At 38.0% G+C, this 20,000-nt stretch overlaps 2 protein-coding genes across 4 annotated transcripts in view; one reads left to right on the top strand and one right to left on the bottom strand.

Annotated features, from left to right (window-relative positions):
- LOC139745840 (uncharacterized) overlaps positions 1 to 18,091 on the top strand; it is a 23,411-nt gene extending 5,320 nt beyond the window's left edge. Inside the window, exons 2-6 of one of the 3 annotated variants that reach the window (XM_071656443.1) lie at positions 15,842 to 16,013; positions 16,137 to 16,329; positions 17,472 to 17,525; positions 17,651 to 17,734; positions 17,844 to 18,091. In XM_071656443.1, the coding sequence (XP_071512544.1) occupies positions 16,011 to 16,013; positions 16,137 to 16,329; positions 17,472 to 17,525; positions 17,651 to 17,734; positions 17,844 to 17,860 (351 nt within the window). In that variant the 5' untranslated portion in view covers positions 15,842 to 16,010 and the 3' untranslated portion in view covers positions 17,861 to 18,091. Of the gene's footprint in view, positions 1 to 15,796; positions 16,014 to 16,136; positions 16,330 to 17,471; positions 17,526 to 17,650; positions 17,735 to 17,843 lie in introns of all 3 variants that reach the window. The other 2 variants (XM_071656442.1, XM_071656441.1) reach the window with 2 other exon arrangements.
- Positions 9,383 to 10,943, bottom strand: LOC139745889 (uncharacterized). The gene is made up of 5 exons (XM_071656536.1): positions 10,842 to 10,943; positions 10,623 to 10,722; positions 10,248 to 10,289; positions 9,936 to 10,109; positions 9,383 to 9,589 (listed from the first exon to the last, which is right to left on the bottom strand). The coding sequence occupies exons 1-5, from the start codon at positions 10,845 to 10,847 to the stop codon at positions 9,573 to 9,575; spliced, it is 339 nt and encodes a 112-aa protein (XP_071512637.1). The 5' UTR covers positions 10,848 to 10,943; the 3' UTR covers positions 9,383 to 9,572.
- Positions 18,092 to 20,000: the final 1,909 nt, after the last annotated feature.

The raw sequence follows: 20,000 nt of genomic DNA, 5'->3' as shown, positions 1-20,000 counted from the left end.
ATAGATAGATAGGTAGATAGAAAGATAGATAGATGGATAAATAGACAGATAGATAGATAGATGGATAGATAGATAGATGGATAGAGAGATAGATAGAGAGAAAGATAGATTAGATAATTGATAGACATATTCACTTCTTACATCTGCTCTTGTGTGAGCCTTGAGCCTGCCAGTGTGGCCACAATAGACTGCCGACAAGCGCATTAGTCTACCTTATCTCTTGCATGCATGACAAGCCGTGCTTCCACTTCAGTTCCCCCTTCCCCACCTTCCTCGTCTCCTCCTTGACCTTCCCCTTGGTATGGTGCCACTAGGTCACGAAATGTGCCTTCTCTTGACGATCTCTCACACACTCCATTGCAAACGCATGAACCATCCCCCTGCTGTGGCGCTATTCTCTAAGAATGGGCCACTATCATATATATATATATATATATATATATATGAAGTGTATATATATATATATATATATATATATATATATATATATATATATATATATATATATATATATATATATATATATATATATATATATATATATATATATATATATATAGTGTGTGTGTGTGTGTGTGTGTGTGTGTGTGTGTATGTGTGTATGAGGAAAAGAGCAAGCGGGACCTGATTTAGGGAAGGGAAAGCGGAGTCAAACTGGTTGTGTCGGGTGGTGTAGCCAGATGTGAAAGGTGGCAGGAGGGTTGAGCTATAGATAGAGACAGGGCTAGACATGAAGGTCAGGTAGGGCTAGACATGAAGGTCAGGTAGGGCTAGACATGAAGGTCAGGTAGGGCTAGATATGAGGGTCAGGTAGGGCTAGACATGAAGGTCAGGTAGGGCTAGATATGAGGGTCAGGTAGGGCTAGTTAAGTGGGTCAGGCAGGGTTACATATACTGGTCAGGCGTGTGTGTATAGTGGCTTGAGCCATGTGTGTAGGGGAACGCTGTCATGTGGGGACCAGGTATTAGGGACCAAAGGAGCTATGGTGCGAGGGAGGGAGAAAGATGCCAGGTGTAACAGGCTAGGGGAACCAGGTGTGAGGAGTAAGAGGAAACAGGCATGCGGAGCAAAAAGGGCCAGGTGTGAATACAGATATGAGGGACGATTAGAGTCAGATGTGAGAGGCAAGAAGTACTGAGGAGCGAAAAAAAAGCCATGGTTAAGGGATTCCAGGAATGAGGGGCAAGGAGAGCCAGGTGTGAGGGTAGGTAAAAGGTAGCAGGTGTGAAGAGATAGACGAACCAGTTGTATGGGTTAAGGAGAGCCAGGTATGAGGGATAAGAGGAGCCACGTGGAAGGAGTAAGGGGAGGCAGGTGTGAAGAGTAAGAGGAGCCAAGTACAGATGGGAGGTGAGGCCAGTTGTGAGGAGGAAGCAGGACCAGGTGTGGGAGGGGTCATGCCCAGGTCAACGCACTAAAGAAATCCTGTCGAATCGCAATGTTTGGCAACAACCATCATTTTGGAGTGAGACTTTTATCATTTTTTTTTTTTTCATCCCCTCGACCCAAGCCAATTGGAAAGTTGCTAACTGTACAGAGGCTTTACAACTCCATTATTTTTGGCTCCTTTCACCGCCTACAAATCAAGTGTTTTGTCACACATTAGTACCCCGATCTTCAAGAGCGAGAAACCTTTTGGAACAAGAGTATTTTTGGAGTATCTGCAAGAAAAGAGGATCAGAAAGTTACTGGCATAATTGTACTAAGCCTCCTCAATTTTTGAAAGCTGTATATCAAGTGCCATTTGCTTCACTGGGAAAGCAACCAAAGGTTTTGAATGTTATAAGCATCATGCGTTTACTGGATGCATGTGATACACATTTGACGAAACGATCCATCATTCAAATTCTTTCATCTATTGGTCTTTCTAACGCGTTAAGAGAATGAATGCGATACGCATATGACTAGATAATGTATAATTTGGTTAGATAATGTATGATCTAAACTTTTAATATACTGATCTTTCAAATGTATACGTTTTTTCATGAATTAATGTGATCCATTTTGGATTAGGTGATCTATCATTCAAATTCTAAATCTATTGATCTTTCTAACGAGTACGTGGTGTCATGCATTTAGAGAATGAGTGTGATACACATTTGACTAGACAATATATCATCTAATTTTATAATATATTGATATTTCTAACATACGTGTGTAGTTACCAACGATTTCGCTGAGTTATGTCCAAAAAGATTTTTTCTGACCAACATCTTTAATATCAGGGTGTTTAAGGTGTTCCCAGCATCACTCATGCGTCCTGGTCATCTAAGCTGAGCTAGGCCCTCCTCTCCGATTGCGAGGCTGTGGATCATCATAAGATCACAGACTGATGCATTTCAGAGAGTCGAAAAGAAAGCATGGTGAGTTGCTGGAAATATTGGTACGAAAGGAGTTAGAATCTACTATGATGAAGACTTTAAGGAATTGTATTCTCTCGTGTGGTCGCGAGCTTCACGAACGTGTCCTGTGTTTAGACTCAGAAGCACAGACACACCACTCCTTTAGGGCGCATACCTACCACTCTAAGATCACATCCACCACGCTAGGACGCACATACACCACACTAAAACGCAGGCCTACCACGCTAGGACGCATCCGGCTCAGCAACAGGTTCCTAACCACGTTCAGGCGAATGTCTTATGCTGCTAGCTTAAGCCAGCGTCCCTTCTCTCCATGTATGACATCTCTATTGCAACACCGGGTAAGGAGCTTTTTACGGAAAAACCACACCGAGTGAAGTTAGCTTCGCACTCAAGAATCGTACTAGTTATTTTGTTAACAAGTGTGGCAAATAAATCGACACTGTTGGAGGGTAAGGTTGATTGCTTTGACCAAACCCAACATTGTCTTTTTGCGTCGCGATAACGGAGGGGAAACAAGAGCTCTCCGATGTCCAACCTGGATTTATCAAAAATGAAATTCGTCTTTTTCGCTCATCGGATTTGATATCTGTATAGATATAGATAATGTTCAGAAGCTATTCCAGTATAGAAAAGGTCGACAAATCCAGTAATAAAGTGGATCTGAAAGTGATATATATATATATATATATATATATATATATATATATATATATATATATATATATATATATATATATATATATATATATATATATATATATATATAGTGCTGGTATGGTATCGTCTGACCCACAGATTCACAAGGGGACCTACATAATTTCCAAAACTGGTCTGAAAAATATATATATATATATATATATATATATATATATATATATATATATATATATATATATATATATATATATATATATATCTTCCCCTTCATATTTTTGATGCAGAGAGCTTCGGAAACTGTCCAAAATACAATAACAGACGACAAGACCATAGGCAGCAGAGACGCCTTTTGAGCAGCAGATAAGATCACGAGCAGAATGCCACAAAATCATGAAGAGCAGAAGATGAGATAAGACTATGAGCAGCTGATAAGACCCTGAGCAGTAACATCAACCAAGAAACACCTGCTGGATGATCTGAGGAATGTGAAAGCGACACACGGATCTTGTAGTAATGCAGCCTAAAGGGTTTTCTCGTGCTATTATGCATGGTTATGTGGAGGAGCCATGTAGTATTGTACCTGGGGAAGATCTACAGACTGGTGGTGGTCTTCTTCTTCTTCTGTCCCAAAGACCAAGGTGGTCTTCTTCTGTCCCAAAAACCAAGGTGGTCTTCTTCTCTCCCAAAGACCGAGGTGGTCTTCTTCTCTCCCAAAGACCAAGGTGGTCTTCTTCTCACCCAAAGACCAAGGTGGTCTTCTGTCTCAAAGACCAAGGTGGTCTTCTGTCTCAAAGACCAAGGTGGTCTTCTCACCCAAAGACCAAGATGGTCTTCTTCTCTCCCAGAGACCAAGGTGGTCTTCTCTAACACACACTTCCTCTTCTTTGACGTCGTCTCCTCTGACGTCAGTGTATTTGGATTCTGAAATTGTTCACACTGGATCTGTGGACATCAACAGATTCACCATTCCACGGAGGTAGTGAACGAAAAGTAAAAAAAAAAAAGAAAGAAAATATGATATTTTTATTCATTGGTTCAAGTCTTCAAGTTGCGACCTGCAATTGCAAGGTCATTGTCCATCCAAACAGTCGTGACTTCGTTTATGTGTAATGTGAATTCGGTGAGTCATTGTCTCTTTGTGTGGTATCATTGTCTGCATGATTCTCTTCACCTTGCACCGATCACTCTGCTCCCTCCTGAGTGCACACACACACACACACACACACACACTGCAAACACACACCGCACTCTCTCTCTCTCTCTCTCTCTCTCTCTCTCTCTCTCTCTCTCTCTCTCTCTCTCTCTCTCTCTCTCTCTCTCTCTCTCTCTCTCTCTCTCTCTTTCTCTCTCCCCGCACCGTATAAGTAAGCTACAAAACCAGTCATTTAAGAAGATAGACAGTGAAGCAAGCACAAGATCCGATCCCCCACCTCCCTCCTCCCGCACACGCGAATGTGATCATCATCATCATCATCATCATCATCATCATCATCATCATCATCGTCATCATCATCATCATCACCATCATCATCATCATCATCATCATCATCATCATCATCGTCATCATCATCATCATCATCATCGTCATCATCATCATCATCATCATCATCATCATCATCATCATCATCGTCATCATCATCATCATCATCATCATCATCATCATCATCATCATCATCATCATCATCATCATCATCATCATCATCACATCATCATCATCATCATCATCATCATCATCATCATCATCATCATCATCATCATCATCATCATCATCATCATCATCATCATCATCATCATCATCATCATCATCATCATCATCATCATCATCATCATCATCATCATCATCATCATCATCGTCATCATCATCATCATCATCATCATCATCATCATCATCATCATCGTCATCATCATCACCATCATCATCATCATCATCATCATCATCACAAGCGTCTGTGGACTTATTTTTTTAGAATTATAGAGAGTGAAGACCATCCAGCACGAGCCATTAACCTTAGCCCAGGTGTGTGCGTGTAACAGCTTACTGATGCTGTACGTTACGAGAGAGAGAGGTATAAACTCGTCTTGCCATGTCTATTAGTCTTGTATGTAAGTACCATGTGTTTATTCTTATGTTTATGGACACACACACACACACACACACACACACACGCATGAAAGCCAAAGCTTAATCCCTCATCATGAAAACGACATTATAATTTTTCATCACCTGTCGAACCATTCGACATTATTGTCAAAAGTAATAAAAAAAAAAAAAATCTCACTGTGTGGCAAGCACGAACGAGAGTAGTAAAGATGTGATGAAACGTTTTGATTCAGACTTAAATGTGAACCATATCACACCTTGTACAGTTAAATCAAAGTACATTGTATTGGTTTGCGAAGCGTGGATACCACAGTCTATATACAGCCACACCAGGAAACATGTGGGGGTCATCTCTACTAGCTTTCACACTCCTTGTCTTTCAAACCAGATTCTCGTGTGCTTGATCTTGTATGTTGCTGCGGATAGGAACAGTCCCATGGAAACAGCTCTTCCTTACTATGATCCCTGTATCATCACAGATCTATAGATATTGAGGAGTTTATATAATGTGTTTGCCAAAGAATGCCCCCTCACTGAGTTCTCCCTCAATCTTTTTTTTCTTTTTGTGTAGACTTATCTTCGTAACGGGAACAAAAGAGAAACTCTTATTATACAGAAAGTTTGTAAAAGGAAAAAAATAAAATATCTGTTAAAAAAAGATACCTTATCTTTTTTTCTCTCTGTTATTCAGCATTGGAATGGAATGCAATAACTTCAGCGCATTAGCGTGTAGCTAGGTAGACCCATCTCTCAACCATCATGTAGTGGTTAATAGTAAGTACTGCGTGGTTGGTGTAGCCTTGTGGCGTGACCGTATACCCACACGGCTTCAGGCGAGGCAACAGTAAAGCGCGAGATGGCAAGATAAAGAGAGAGAGAGAGAGAGAGAGAGAGAGAGAGAGAGAGAGAGAGAGAGAGAGACAGACAGACAGACAGACAGACAGACAGAGAAAACGAGAGAGAGAAAAAAAAAAAGCAGAGGGTGCTTTCACTTAGCCAGCCTCGTATCCCAGGTAAAAACTGATTCGCTTTACCTGATGAATCATAAAACTTTCGACTGAATCAGCGAATGTGGGAGAAAGGTCTCACTCAGCTCCTCCACCTCCCACCGACTGGCTGAGCTCATGTGGGTTCTAGAAACTCGAAATCCAGCATTGGGTTCCACTGGGCTTTATTCTGCTGATGCAAAACTGAGCAAACCATTTCCTTTTGATGCATCTGATATCAATATCTATCTATCTATCAATCTATCTATCAATCTATCTATCTATCTATTTATCTATCTATCTGTGTGTCTATCTCTCTATCTATCTACCTACCCTCTCTCTCTCTCTCTCTCTCTCTCTCTCTCTCTCTCTCTCTCTCTCTCTCTCTCTCTCTCTCTCTCTCTGAACCTGTCTCACGGTTCATTACGTTGGCTTCGCTTTCTATGTAGGTCTCCGCTGATCCTTTGCACCTCCTCTAGCAGACCTTCACCCACGAGTCACTTGATTGGAATGAAGATCAGCGTAGCCAGTGTGTGTGTGTGTAAATCACATGTCAAAAAAAAGAAAAGAAAAAGAAAATGGGAGAGGGGAGGGGGGTGCGGAGAGAAACGACTTCCTTAGCATTGTTGAAAGACCTGGCATACCACAAACCTGTTTTCGAGTTTGCTGCAGAACCGTTAAACCTTAAGAAAAAAAAAAAAAAAAGAGGAGAAAGTAATGCTTACATATGACCCCCTTAGAGCTTAACATGGGAACAGAAAACGAGATGTTAGAGCCACTAAAATCTTTTGAAGTCCGTAGCTTCACGTAGCTTTACCTTACAAATAATAGATACGAAAATAAAGCAGTGCGAGTAACGCTGAAGAGCAAGAGAGGCAAAAAAAAAAGCCTATCTTTTGATAAATTCTAATTCTAATAAAATTTCAATAACAAAAAGAAAGTCTTTTGTTAAACTCTAATTCTAATAAGATTTTAATAAGATTTCAATAATGATATAAGAGGAACACTACGCAACTGACGTGCGTATACAGTTGCGTTTTTTTTAAGCCTTTTTTTTTCCCCCTCAGTCGTTGACGCAATCGAGTCCAGGTCTAATTTTAGCTAAAAGTTTAGAACATCCTCACATTTTCTTGATATACCTTGTACCCTCATGCAGGTTGACCTTATATGGTGATGGGATTATCATTTATAATTAGAGATCTTAGTTCACTGCTCAAATTATCATGATTATAATTCGCAAAGTGATAATTATCATGATGGTAGTGATAACTTGTTATCATAAATTATGATGATAATTGCAACGACTACGATCGTATTATAAATCTATATTTTTTGCGTATATTATCATGATTATCACTTGCTCTTGTTCTTTGTTTTATATGATAATGATGATAATGATAACAATAATAATGATGATAATAATAATAATCATAATGATAGTGATAATGTTAATGATGATAATGATAATAGTGATAAAGATAATGATAGTAATAATAACATTAATGATATGCATGATAATGATAACATAATAACAATTATAGTACTGATGGTAATAATAATTATGATACTAACAATCATGATAATGATAATGATAGTAATAATAATAATGATAATAATTATGATGATAATGATAATAATAATAATGATAGTAATAATAATAATGATAATGATAATAGTAATAATGATAATGATAATGATAATAATAATAATGATAATAATAATAATAATAATAATAATAATAATAATAATAATAATAATAATAATAATAATAATAACAATAATATTAATGATAATGATAATAATAATAATGATAATAATGATAGTAATAACAATAATAATTGCTATCATTATCTATTCATGAATAATATCTTACATCTTGGATAATTAATCTGTTCGTCATTTTAATGTTCTCACAATGAACTAAATGATCCCACGTGCTTATGAAGAATTTTACAACCGTGTAGTTATTTCCATAACTTGAAATTATTTGCACGCTTGCTCGACCGCATATATATATATATATATATATATATATATATATATATATATATATATATATATATATATATATATATATATATATATATATATATATATATATATATATATATATATACTCTCGTCTTTTGGTATCATCATTTCATGAGACGTTAAGATATGTCTCTGATGTAGATATTCTAATTATTATGTAAATATATTTCATTTTCGTAAAGCATTGTCTACACCACACCGACGGTGTCTCACGGTCTTCTGAAAACACCCTGTTTGGTGTGAATATTCCCACGGTTGTGTGAATACTCCCAGGACCATTTGAATATTCTTCGGTGAATATCTGTATGTGTATCTATCTATATATCTATCTATAGATAGATAGATAGATAGATAGATAGATAGAAAGATGAATAGATAGATAGATAGATAGACAGATAGAAAAATAGATAGACTGATAGGTATGTGATGCTGTGGTGCGTGTCTGTGTGGGTTGATGGCAGGACAGCGATTGTGGAGCGGGTGGGTGTTCCACGTCCTCATTGTAGAGACGACTACATGTTGGACATTAAGAGTATGGGAGTGTGGGGTTGCGGGATGTCATTAAGAGAGGGAGTGTGGTCGAGGGGGATGAGGGATCTTCTTGTGTTGTGCTGAATCATTGTTTGTAGTGTTGAGTGGGGGATGGGGGACCCTTGTCCAGAAGGCAGGCGAGAAAGTGTAGTAACTGCCCGTAAGTGTCGTTCCTCTCTCTCTCTCTCTCTCTCTCTCTCTCTCTCTCTCTCTCTCTCTCTCTCTCTCTCTCTCTCTCTCTCTCTCTCTCTCTCTCTCTCTCTCTCTCTCTCTCGTGCCCCAAGTTCTTGTTTAGTTTCGCTACTTCCCATCACACACACACAACGCACTTTTAGCCGTCTTTGATAACAAGACACTTCAAGTTCCGACGAAGAGGTCTCATAGGCGTTTGTTCTTCATTTAGAGGTGTTTTGTAGGATCTTTTTCTCAATAGGACTTTGTATATGTCATATATATATATACTGGAAAGGATCACAGTTTTGCGCGTGATCAAGATATTCCTATGAGTCGACGGGGAAAGTGAAACACGATAAGTTCCCAAGTGCACTTTCGTGCGATAATCACATCATCAGGGGAGACACAAGAGAGAAATATAAGTCAGTTGATATACTTTCAGTAATATCAGTTCTATTTGTAATTACTGGTAAAAAAATGTTTAAACAAATCTATTTATTGGATCCAACAATTATCTTTTTAATGTCGGCACTGTAAATGATAATCCAGGGTTCTCAGTTGAAACAAGTTTATTCGTGAGGTTTGCATAAGCTGGTGCATAAGAAGAGGATTAGAAATAGATGAGGCTCATGTTCAATGATGAATGTCCTTATTCCACTGAATTGTGGTAATGGTAGCAGTGAACGCCGTTGATTCTGGTCCGATCGGAAGTGGCCCAGTCCAAGTTACTTTCCATAGAAGGCTGAAATGATGATGAAATATAGTGATCTAGACTGTCTAACCGTTTTCTATGATATGTTACTAGCTAGAGTGGTCTGACACTGATATAAAAAGAGTGTTGAACATCTAAACTATACCTATATTACTTGATTTAGTGGCCTGAAACTATGAGAAAATTAGAATGTTTAACTATCTTTCTAATCTATATATATGATCTTACTTGCAGTGCTAGTATGAAATTATGGCCAAAATAGAATGTTCAACCCTTTTCTAATACGTAATTTGCCGTACTGGCCTGGAATTATGAGAGAAATGAATTATGGAAGCACTTTGTAAACTCAAAACAACGTAAAGAATGAAACACTAACCAAATGGGTGATGTCCATAGCCTCCATAGCCTCCATAGCCTCCAAAACCTCCCAAACCTCCATAGCCTCCAAAGCCTCCCAAACCTCCATAGCCTCCAAAACCTCCATAGCCTCCAAAACCTCCATAGCCGCCAAAACCACCTAAGCCACCATAACCTCCAAAACCATGATGGCCTGCAAGATGGGGGAAAAAGAACAGCTACGTCTCAAAGGGAAACATACGAGTAAAAATGTATATATATAAGTCATGATATATTTACATACCTTGTCATGTATATACTCTGAGAGGAAAATGTGAACCCACTATCTTACCGTATCCCCTGCCTAAGAAGATGGAATGACCTCCATATAAAGCTGAAAATAAACAAAAGAAGTTCTCATGTAAGACTGTCTACGAAAACTATATCGTCTATGTAGTATATATATATATATATATATATATATATATATATATATATATATATATATATATATATATATATATATATATATATATATATATATATCATACGTGTATCTCAGTATTATTCTGTAAGTATATACGTAAACCACAAATATGTCAGACTTATTCATAAATTCATGCGTAGACCATGAATACCAAAGACTTAAATCTTCGTAAAGTACATGCCTTATATAGTACATTAGTAAGTATCATAGTAAGTAGTATAGTAAGAATTATAGACTTACGATAACCTGCACTGTAGCCTCCATATCCCCTGAAGCCATAAAACCCACCACAGCAGACACCCGCGAGCATCGCTAGCACCACCACCAAACACAATAGACGCTGGAAGATATAAATTATCATATACATATATATATACACCATGATGATAAATGCATGAACCATCTATTATCATTTCATATCATTTAGCAACGAAAGACCCTAGTCGTGTTAGCACATACCATCATGGCTTTAAGTTGAGAAGGCGTTTGTATATGTGTGTCTATATATGTATAGTCGTCTGAGTGTGTGTGTCTGTGTGGGTGTTTGAGGACCAGAATGGCTGGCTGTGAGGACGAATGTCGGCCTCCACAACGTTTATAAAGGACTGGTCGCGCCTCCCGCTCACCGTAACCTTCAAGAGATGTGGATATACCTTGCCAGAGGAGGAGGAGGAGGTGGAGGAGGAGGAGGGGCTGTGGCTTGGCTGGTAGCTCTCGTGGAGGAAGGTGGAGGAAGAACAGCAGAATGTAGCGTGACATGCCAATAGCCTGTAAAATTCACGAGAATACTGTTGTCTCGTGATTGCACGTAAGGAAATAATCACCGGCCAGGAAATCCATCTGAGTTCGGGCGATCGACGGGAGGAATGTCGACATCATACAATACGTTCGTAAATCTTTTCTTCTTTTTTTTTCATCTGATAGACAGGAGCCGCTCGGCAAATCTCAGCTAACCCTAGTAGTAATGTTCTGTGGATAACCTGAACTCATAAGTGTCCACTGAAGTTATTAGCAGCACTCACGACTCGTGAAGATAAAGATAAGCCACGTGATTTGGCTGCGGGATACGAAATTAGGTGGTTAAATACATGACTGTTGTGTTGAGATTAGCGAACGAGGAGATCATTGTTGGAGGGGAATCTAAGGTCTGGAGGGAATTCCACCGTGACCCATCTACCTCCTCTGAGCTTACTAATCTATAGATTGATTGTACATTGACATAGCAGTTGTTTGCATCATTCCCTAATACACACTAAGTGCTTGATAATAATAACACTGATGATAATAATAATGATAAGTGATAATGATTTAACATTGTCAGTATTATTAGTAGTAGTAGTAGCAGTAGTATCATTATTTTTATCATTATTAGAATTGTTATTATTACCATTATCATTATTACTATTATTATTAGTTATCTTTATCATTAATATCATTATTATTATTATTATCATTATTATTATCATTATCATTATTATCTATTATCATTAATATTAGTACTATCATTATCATTATTATTATCATTATTATTATTATTATTATTATTATTATTATTATCATTTTTATTATTATTATTATCATTATTATTATTATCATTATCATTATTGTTCTTATCATTACTATTATCATCATTATTATTATTATTATTATTATTATTATTATTATTATTATTATTATTATTATCATTTTCATTATTATCATTATTATTATCATTATCATTACTACTATTATTCACCCCATTCCTACATAATCTAGTGTATGAGGCATACTAAGTAACGTTGCTTTGCTGAATATTGCAACAGGAATGTGACGCCACTTGTATTTGAAGGCAGTTTCTAAAACTGTAGCCTTGTATTAGTGAAACACAAGATTGGATGACATTAAACCTGTGTTTTACTGATCACCATTTATTGATGGAGATTTTGATGACAACAAACGAGGCTATAATGCCATTTATGAACGTTACTTTTATGCTTCTAAGATAGTTTGAATCCACTACCAAGAACTCTAAATTTGTTCTTACAGTTACTATGGTTACCTCTGAGCGTTCGAGGATTCGAACCCGGGTCAAATACTCGACTATCAGGGAGTGTGTCCACTTAGCTATGAAGTAGGGAAGACCTCGACCACTCTCAGACCTCATAAACATTTTGAATTACACACACACACACACACACACACACACACACACACACACACACACACACTTGATCGCCGTTTCCGCGTTAGCCAGGTAGCACCTGGAGCAGACGAAGAAAGGCCACATTCGCTCACATCCACTCCCTAGCTGTCATGTGCCATGCACCGAAACCATGGACAAAACTCCACATCAAGACCGAACCCTAACTGAAATAAATAATGGTTATTGACGGAGATAGAGAAGAGACGAGGGAAAGTATATACGATTTTTTGGGAAATGAAAAACCTGTCTTTTAAGTTGTGTCAGGTCATAGTTATTAGGAAAGACATGAGAGGATAGAGAATTTCAAAGCTTCGAGGTGTGGGGTAAGAAGCAGTTATCAAAACGGCCCATCCTTGAATTCTTAATGTGACGAATCAGTTTACCAAGTATTGCGTGGTCTCCCTAGTGGTGAGGGCACACAAGCACCCAGCTCTCGGGAGTGAAAGCCAAAATAATACCTATAAAAGAGGGAAGGTGAACCAACATTGCAACGCAGGGCGAGAGGGTCACGTTTTAAGTTTAACCTGAGGGCGTTTATAAGTCGAGCTGTTTTCGACTTAACTTTGTAGAGTTAGGATACAGAGCTAGATTCATCCCAGATGTATGAGCAGTACTCTATACAAGAACGGATCAGTTCACTGTATAAACGGAGCAGCTGTTCGGAAACAGGATCCCCAGTTCTTTAATGGCAGACTTACCTATTTCTATAATGAGGGGGTTTCCAAAATAGAGTGGATGTTACAGTAGTACTATGTATGTTCATTGAGTCAAGAGGTGATATTACAGAACCGTGAAACAGAGAGGAGAGTTGTGCGGAATTTTCGACGAGAGGTGGGCAGAAACTGGGTCTTGAGGTATGAAACTTAACTAGAATTCGTTTAGCCCTGCTGAGATATACTTTCTAAGTCTGAATTTATTGAGGAATTTTTGTCGGGACGAGGTGCACATCGAAAGAGTGAAGGGAGAGCAGAACTGAAGGATATGTAGGATTGCAGTGTTAAGTCATGAGCGTACGAGTGCATCTGGATATTTGTGGAAGAAAGGAGGAGAAAAAAGAGAAGAAAAAGTGAGGGGGATGGGACAGAACCTTGAGGGACACTGCTGTTGATTGAGAAAAAGGGAATAAGCTGATCCATCAACATCCTTGGAGATAGATCGGCCTGAGAGGACGCTAGATATGAAGGAGCAAAGTGAGAGAGGGAAGCCACAAGAGGGGAGCTGAGCGATGAGACTCCGATAGCACACCCCAAAGAGCAACTACATAGGATTCCCCAAAACCTTTCGTGGATGATGACCAGACATTAGTAAAAGAGGAAAAGAATGTCATCGAAGGATCTCGTCTTACTGGGAAATTCAAGATGTCTGAAGATGTGGGAGTTGAGGAAGGATTCAAACACTTTGGAAGTGACAGATGTCAATCAAAGCAACAGGACGGTAGTTCGAGGGATTAGAACAATCACCCTTCATAGGGATAGGAGGTGCCAGCGAAGGCTTCCAAGAAGGATGAAAAGTTCTGCTTTTACACAGAAACGGGAAAGACGAGCAAGCACAGGTGCCACTTCACAGGCACACTACTTTAAGTATACTGAGCACAATAAAGTATTAGATAAATAAGAAAAAGAAAATATTGAAAATCAAAGAAATAAAACATGACGAAAGAGATTGTAATACACTGCGATAGTGTGATGAACCTTTACGCTCACTCGCACAAGTAAACATTACAAGAAACACTCGTGCGTTTTTAGTGTTGGAAATTTTCATGAGCAATAAGAATAAAGTCGTCACCAATATATATATATATATATATATATATATATATATATATATATATATATATATATATATATATATATATATATATATATATATATATATATATATATATATATATGTATGTATATATAGATAGATAGATAGATTGAGAGAGAGAGAGAGAGAGAGAGAGAGAGAGAGAGAGAGAGAGAGAGAGAGAGAGAGAGAGAGAGAGAGAGAGAGACTCTATAACTACATTATTCGTAATAGATGATAAACATTCTCTTAAAACGAGATCGTACCAGAGATTATCCATCACCAGTCCACTCCAAAAAGACTCGACATATGGATGAGGAGTGTTCTTTCACCTCCTCCACACATTTTAAGAATAGCAGGACAACAAAGTGTCAACTTGCAGGGTTGGCAAGAGGCGCACCTTAATATATCATCCTTTCGGATCATCTGACTGGCTTGATAACAATGATCACACCCAAGTAGAAAAAGAGAGGGGTGTGGTTTGAGCACTCTTCAGCGAATGCTTAAATTCTACCCTTCGTTGCGGTGTGTGGCTGCAATCTTTCACGGCTGGGCCATTTTATTTTTGCACCACCATCAGATTCCACCGAACAGTTAGCTGTTTTTTTTTATTCTTTTTTTTTTTTTGGGTGTGTCAGGAAGCTGTGGTGTTGGTGAGGGACACTCGCTTATCATTCTGTATTTTGTTACTTCAGTCTCTTATCGAACCGACAAACTTCATGATTTATCAATTTTGTTATCGATCATACAATATATATATATATATATATATATATATATATATATATATATATATATATATATATATATATATATATATATATATATATATATATATATATATATATATATATATATATATATACTATTCGCCATTTCCCGTGTTAGTGAGGTAGAGTTAAGAACAGAAGACTGAGCCTTTGAGGGATATCCTCACTTGGCCCCCTTCTCTGTTCCTTCTTCTGGGAAATTTAGAACGAGAGGGGAGGATTTCCAGCCCCCCGCCCCCTCCCCTTTTAGTCGCATTCTACGACACGCAGGGAATATGTGGGAAGTATTCTTAATCCCCTATCCCCAGGGATGATATGTATATATATATATATATATATATATATATATATATATATATATATACGCTGATAACCGAGAGAAAAATGAAACACGTTAAGCTCCCAAGTGCACTTTCCTGTAATGATGGGACACATACTTAGAGTGTATGTGGTCTTAGAATTATCTTGGATGTAACTTACGTTGCCAGCCTTAATGACCATGGCAATTGATAGGCCTAGAGCCCAAACAACCAACCAACCTTACGCCTCTTACACCTCCTCCCTTGACGATGTGATCATTACACGAAAGTGCACTTGGGAACTTCACGCGTTTCATTTTTCTCAGTGTGTTATCAGCAAAAATACTAGCTCACGCGCACCGCTGTGCGGTATAGACTTTTCAGAGTTACAGAGGTGTGAACTGTTTCTAATATCTGCAGGCCATTTGCCTGTTACGCCATCGGCTCCAACCACTGCCAGGGACACGAGGAAACATTGTCCTGAAGGTTGAGGTGCGCCGAAAGCGAGACAGGTAATATATAAAGTCCTCGGGCACCCTCTCTCGCCACCATTCCAGGTCTGCTTGCCAAGCCCACTCTTCCTGCAGCCATGGTAAAGACGACAGCATAGATAAAGTCCTCAATTTTTCTTTTTTCTTTCTTTGATACAATTATTACATCGTATTTATCATGTCTCGTTTAATGAAGTGGTCTAAATGTGTTTTGTCCTTTTCAGCGGTTCCTCTCTGTCGTCGCGGTGCTATTGGTGGTGTGCGGGGTCTCCCACGGTGGATTTTATGGTGGACTTGGTGGCTATGGTGGACTTGGTGGCTATGGTGGACTTGGCGGCTATGGTGGACTTGGCGGCTACGGTGGCTACGGTGGGCATGGTGGCTATGGTGGATATGGCGGCTATGGCGGTGGATATGGTCAGTATGAGATGCAATTACTGTATATATTTTTTTTTTTCATGGGACAGACTATTCATACCATGCCAGTTGTGGTTTCAGCCTAGCCAATTGGTTTGATTCCTTGGTTGACTAATCACAAAACGGCAGCAGTATAATTTGACGTATCCCAACCCCAATCAAAATATCATAGAATTAATCCAAGATGACTGTAACCATCATCTCTGACACATGACAGATATATTCATAAATAAACAGTGTATCCTCACTCACACAATCCAGGAGCGATAGAGCTTTCCTTAATTCAAGCCATATCATTTTGTGTCATGATAACCACTGCTTACACACAGCAAGACTTGCCTGTTCCACACCTATCTCTATGTAAGGTAAATCTTCTCCATTTACATGTTACCAGAACTCACACCCTTGATCTGGTGAATGTCCACTCCACTGAAAATAGCGAAACCTCCATCTATCCTTCCCTCATATTCTTCTATATATTTCATCGTCTACGTTATTAACTCGTTTTGTTTAAAAATATCTGAATTTCAGTATAGCTATAAGTCTGCATGAAACTTTTTCTTAAGTCCCATTAAACTAGACTTCGCGATTTTCCCTGCCTTTATTGCAATTGGCGTCTAACTTTCAGTGCCCTCATGTTACAGTGGTTTACTGAACACCTCAAGTCTTGACAGCGTGCATAGGCCAGCGACGGGAGATCCTTCCTCCTTTGTAAACCTCAGATCATTCGCCCTCAACACAACCATCCACACAGCCTAAGAAACTATTACAAGGAATATTCGTCTTTCTGAGCGACAGACACAATGGAAATGTTCTGCAGTGGCTATTGTGGCCTGTCTCTCCCTATTCACACACGTGCACTAAAGCTTATGAATTTTCACACTTAAAGAAGTGCGTCTCATTTCTTTTTCATTTTCATTTTGCACATCAAGTTTCCATGTTCATAATTTGACTTGAAAACAACACAATTCACACTATTCACCTTCTTATATATATATATATATATATATATATATATATATATATATATATATATATATATATATATATATATATATATATATATATATATATAAGACCTCTATCCTCTTATGTTATATGTCATAGCATTTAATCCTCAAACTTGCTTTTCATACTTCCAGGCGGCTATGGCCAAGGCTACGGTGGGCACACCTTCATCCTAAGCAAAGGCTACGGTGAGCCATCTTACCTCCCTCCGTAGTAACATATTACAACATCCTTGAATTTATACATATAATGTGTATGATCAGTGATCAACACCTTATATCTTTTATAAGTAACGTAATGATCTATTTTGCAGGTCATGGGGGCTATGGTGGCTATGGTGGACATGGAGGTTATGGTGGCTATGGTAATCACGGTGGATATGGTGGATATGGCCATGGTTAGTGCTTTATCCATCTCGTTCATAAGATATTTCGGATATGGTTTGAATGACTGGATTATATGAAGTGATGTGCTGTTATTATCATCACATTTTCTCGTCATTACAGGATACTACGGCAAGTAATGCATCCAGGCAGCGCCCCTTCCCAGTTTAACACTCAAACACATGGATGTTTCTGAAGATCGACCCTCGTTGTTTCACGACTATGTCCACTTACTGTAAGAATTTTGTACTCGCATGAAAAGAAACAAAAGCAAAAAAAAAAGAAACTGTATTTGTTAGGTTGTTTCAAATATCATTCACTTTCGTGCAACAAATAATCAGTAAATAAACCAATGCAGTTATCCAAAATGACAGACCAGTTTTCTCATCCTTTTGTCTTGAAAATGTTTCAGTTGAATCATAATAGTATATCCTGGGGAATCATAGCCAAGTTGTGGAAAAAAAAAACACTATATAAGATGCTCACCTACGGCAGGATTCTAACCTCTACCCCTTGTTTGAGAGCAAGGTGTGATGACCATCATATTCTAGCCTTACACATAGCTAAGACTTACACAAGCGTTAGAAGTTCGAATATTGCTATCGAAGGAAATTATGTGTTCTTTAAAAAGGATGCACTCAATGATATATATATATATATATATATATATATATATTTGAAAGGATCACAATTTTGCGCGTGATCAAGAATATTCCTGAGTCCACGGGGAAAATGAAACACGATAAGTTCCCAAGTGCACTTTCGTGTAATAATCACATCATCAGGGGAGACACAAGAGAGAAATAAGTCAGTTGACATGCAACGAAGAGACGTGGCTAGGATGCCATTTGGTAAACCTGTGATTGTCCAAGGCAGAACGAGCTATCATAAACTTATTATGTGGACAAGAAGGTGAATTATTTACAAATTTTATCAACAATATAGTTATCCAATTTGTATTAGTTGGGTCGAAAGCGGTCCTACTTATATACTCTCCCAGGCTAACTGTTGGTTCACTTTCCCCTCTTCTATAAGTATTACTTTTGTTTTTTGCTCCCGAGAGTTGGCTGCTTGTGTGCCCCCCGCAACTAGCTAGACCACACAATACTCGACAAGCTGCTGCTTCACATGATTACTGTGTGGCTTGTTGGCAAATCAAGGTTGGGTCGTTTTGATAACTATTTCTTTCCCTACTCTTTGAAGCTTTGGAACTCTCAACCTTCTCATGTAGTTCCCAATAACTATGGCCTGGCACATTTAAAGGACAGGTGTTTTCACTTCCTCCAAAATTCGTAAGTGCTTTCCCTTGTCTCTTCTTTATCCCTTTCATAATCCTTCGATTAAAGCCCGGTCTTGGTGTAGAGTGTTGGAGCCTCCAACGTTAAAAAAAAAAAGGCAAGACCATATGTGATCTTTCCCTGCGCATTTATGCGTATACAAAACGTTCAGTTAGAACGGGTATGAGATTGAACCCTTCCATAAACTCCACAATTCTAATGCGTTCCGGAGAGTTTGAACCTGTTGTACAATCTAGTGACTTCAGAATTATGGACTCCGTCGTCATTGTGAATAGTACTTGTTTATTCTAGAGCAGTGGTGTATATAGAAAGAAAAACTAAAGCTATATGAAATTACTTATCTTTCACAGCAATTAGTTACCTAAAGTCATCCCTCAAGTTTTCTGCTCTCCCTTCCATTCAAAAGCTCGCTTGGAGAGTTGTTTTGAAATACACAACCTGAAGTGGAGGTCAGTTATGTTACATTTTTGGGTCTATGATTATAACTTACCTGATTTTCATGCAGTGTTACTCCATTCTACATTGCTGTTCAAATCTATATTTCTCAAGGACTCCGTGTTCACACTTTCTGGTATATAATCTCATCATATGCATACTTCTTGATAAGTAATTAAGATATTAAGAACTTTAAGTTCTTCTCAATTACATATTTCATCTAGCTACGTTCTTACGAAAATCAGACTAATATTGAAAATTATTGATAATGGATTAAGAAGATTAAGAAACGTCTAACACATAATATTAGATAAAAATGTTCAATATTGCAATACAATTTTATATATATATATATATATATATATATATATATATAATATATATATATATATATATATATATATATATTCATAAATTCCTCAGATGCAATACGTTGAAAAGGCAATAAATTCTGGGCTATTTGTTCAATCCTGGGACGTGTACCTGTCTAGTGAGTGGAAATGACTCGGGATTTTCTATATTTAAGAATTTCTGGTGTCATACGCCT

This window comes from Panulirus ornatus, chromosome 63 (genome assembly GCF_036320965.1).
Source record: "Panulirus ornatus isolate Po-2019 chromosome 63, ASM3632096v1, whole genome shotgun sequence".
Classification (NCBI taxonomy): domain Eukaryota; kingdom Metazoa; phylum Arthropoda; class Malacostraca; order Decapoda; family Palinuridae; genus Panulirus; species Panulirus ornatus.
The sequence above is the reverse complement of the archived record's forward strand: the minus strand, read 5'-3'. Positions and strand labels throughout refer to the sequence as shown.

What these genes read in the sequence shown, in the direction of transcription:
- LOC139745889 (XM_071656536.1), bottom strand. An exon ending in AGGCTACAGTGCAGGTTATC is followed by an intron (nt 10,290 to 10,622) that starts GTAAGTCTATAA and finishes GTTTATTTTCAG; the next exon opens with CTTTATATGGAGGTCATTCC. An exon ending in CTTCTTAGGCAGGGGATACG is followed by an intron (nt 10,110 to 10,247) that starts GTAAGATAGTGG and finishes CCCATCTTGCAG; the next exon opens with GCCATCATGGTTTTGGAGGT.